General features: G+C 36.3%; 1 protein-coding gene across 1 annotated transcript in view; it reads right to left on the bottom strand.

Annotated features, from left to right (window-relative positions):
• The window catches only part of ARNTL2 (aryl hydrocarbon receptor nuclear translocator-like 2), a 65,021-nt gene extending 62,970 nt beyond the window's left edge, over positions 1–2,051 (bottom strand). Inside the window, exon 1 of the mRNA XM_010856015.1 lies at positions 1,903–2,051. Within this exon, the coding sequence (XP_010854317.1) occupies positions 1,903–2,042 (140 nt within the window). The 5' untranslated portion in view covers positions 2,043–2,051. The remainder of the gene's footprint in view (positions 1–1,902) is intronic.
• Positions 2,052–2,808: the final 757 nt, after the last annotated feature.

The following is a 2,808-nucleotide window of genomic DNA, read 5'->3' as shown; positions in this document are numbered from 1 at the left end:
GGCCACTGCTGAGTTTTCCAAATTTGCTGGTATATTGAGTGCAGCACTTTCACAGCATCATCTTTCAGGATTTGAAATAGCTCAACTGGAATTCCATCACCTCCACTAGCTTTGTTCGTAATGATGCTTTCTAAGGCCCACTTGACTTCACATTCCAGGATGTCTGGCTCTAGGTGAGTGATCACACCATCGTGATTATCTTGGTTGTGAAGATCTTTTTTGTACAGTTCTTCTGTGTATTCTTGCCACCTCTTCTTAATATCTTCTGCTTCTGTTAGGTCCATACCATTTCTGTCCTTTATCGAGCCCATCTTTGCATGAAATGTTCCCTTGGTATCTCTAATTTTCTTGAGATCTCTAGTCTTTCTCATTCTATTGTTTACCTCTGTTTCTTTGCATTGATCGCTGAGGGAGGCTTTCCTATAACTACAGTTGAGGAAGGTCAACTGTAGTTATTTATAATCATCCACTTTATTGGAAGAGACTAAGAGAATACAGACAATCAAAAACAGTATATAAGCTTTATATACTTTTATGTATACAATCTTCATATACATTTTATATGTGGCTTGGAAGTGTGTTGGTCCTTACATTTGAATAACACTGATTCTGCCATCTTGGAAACTAAAGCTAAATTATAAAGTGTACTAGGAAGAACTGAGTTAAAAGGAGTTGGATATTTCATTACATCCTCATCTTGTCCCCTACTCAGGACTTTTCCAGTCATTCATGATGGAGAATGGTCATCAACTTTCATGTTCATGTAAAGAAAGTACCAGCTTAAAATGAATTGCTCTAGATTGTTATATTTATCTTGCCCTATTATTTTCACTATAAAAACCCTATGTTTGGGGAGATCATTAAAGACCATTTGAGACTGCAAGCTGCATTAGGCAACAAAATGAACAAGGAGATAGAAAGTATTCTCAACATTGATTTTATTATCTACTTAGCTTAATAAACATGGAAAACAAGAGTTTTAATTGATTAAAGTTGCCACAGATAACCAAGGGTTGGTTGTTACATAAATGATGAGTAAATCAAGAAGCAAGTTGTGATTATTTTCAGCCAAACATGCAAGATGTTTTCCTCAAGGTTAAGTATTTCAATTAGAAAGGCAAATATCTTAACTGTTAAGCAAATTAACCTCAAGTTCCTATGTCTTTCGGATCCCAGTTGACCTCCTTGGATAGCTAATAACCATAAGAGTTGGATCAGTCAATGACAGAGGTAGCAGCCGGGTGGTTAAGTAATCTACCCTGTCCAAATTTTTAATTACCATGAATTTAAAACAATAATTTTAAAGTAACCTTTTTCTAAAGAAGATATATATATATATATATACACACATACATACAATAGAATATTACTCAGGGATAAAAAAGAATGAAATAATGCATCCTGCTGATATGATACACAGATGGACCTAGTGATGATCATACTAGCAAAGTAAGTCATAAAGAAAAAGACAAATACCACATGATATCACTTATATGTGGAATGTAAATATGACACAAGTGAACGTATCTACAAAACAGAAACAGACTCACAGCCATAGAGAACAGACTTATAGTTGCCAATTGAGAATTGAGAATTTGGGACTAGCAGATGCAAACTATTATAGACAACCTAGAATGGATAAACAACAAGGTCGTATTGTACAGGTCAGCACAAGTATTTAACATCCATATATTAAACCATAATAGCAAAGAATATATATGTATATGTATAACTGAATCACTTAGCTATACACCAGACACCGACACAAAATTATAAATCAACTACACTTCAATTAAAAAAATAAAAAGAAACTAAAGGTTTTAATAATGTTTAAAATGTAATATTTTTCTTTTTTCCCTAGGGTTGAAGATTTCCTGGGGTTACAGGAACAAATTCACTTACTGCGATGGGTCTGAATCACTCCGTCTTCGTTTCCTCGGCAACTCTGTCATATGTGGGCTGAAGGATCCAGTGTCTATTGGTTTAGTCCAGGGGCTTAGATGACTGGAAACCACGGAAGCAATGCACTGGTTCCCTTCCATCAATACTTTACCTGTGAGACATAAACTGCAATAACGCATCTATTTGAAACATTAATTTCCACTTTAGAGATTTATATCTCATATTTTAAATGGCTTTATACTTTGATGTTTTAAAATGTCAAGTAAACAATAAAATGGGAGACTTCTCTGGTGGTCCAGTGGTTGGCAATCCCCTGCCACATGCCACAGTGTACACAACTTAGTGGCCCAACTAATCTCATGTGCCACAACAGCTGGGCCTCTCCTCCAGAGCCCACTTGCCACAAATACTGATGCCGTGTGCCCTAGAGCCTGCACTCTGCAACAGGAGAAGCCACCACAGTGAGGAGCCAGCACGCAAGTGGACAGGAGCTCCTGCTCACCTCAACTAGAGAAACCTATAGGTAGCAATGCAGACCCAGTGCAGCCGAAAATTAAATGATATGGAGTGAAAGACTAATTATACACAACCAAATACTAGTTAACAATCTATTGTTAGTCTGTAGCTTTATTTTCCCTGTCTAATTATAAAAATATATATATGGATATTGCAGGAAATATGGAAAACACAAAAAATTGGAATTGAAGGGGGAAATCCAAATTTCACCAACTAATGTTACTATTTAGAGTGACTTCCTTTTAGAATTTTTTCTATAGTTGTTTTTATAGTAATTGAAATCATAGTGAAGGCTGAGCGCTGAAGAATTGATGTTTTGAACTGTGGTGTTGGAGAAGACTCTTGAGAGTCCCTTGGACTGCAAGGAGATCCAACCAGTCCATTCTGAAG

Source organism: Bison bison, unplaced genomic scaffold (assembly GCF_000754665.1).
Source record: "Bison bison bison isolate TAMUID 2011002044 unplaced genomic scaffold, Bison_UMD1.0 scf7180017864370, whole genome shotgun sequence".
Classification (NCBI taxonomy): Eukaryota; Metazoa; Chordata; class Mammalia; order Artiodactyla; family Bovidae; genus Bison; species Bison bison.
This window is presented reverse-complemented; position numbering and strand designations above follow the sequence as displayed.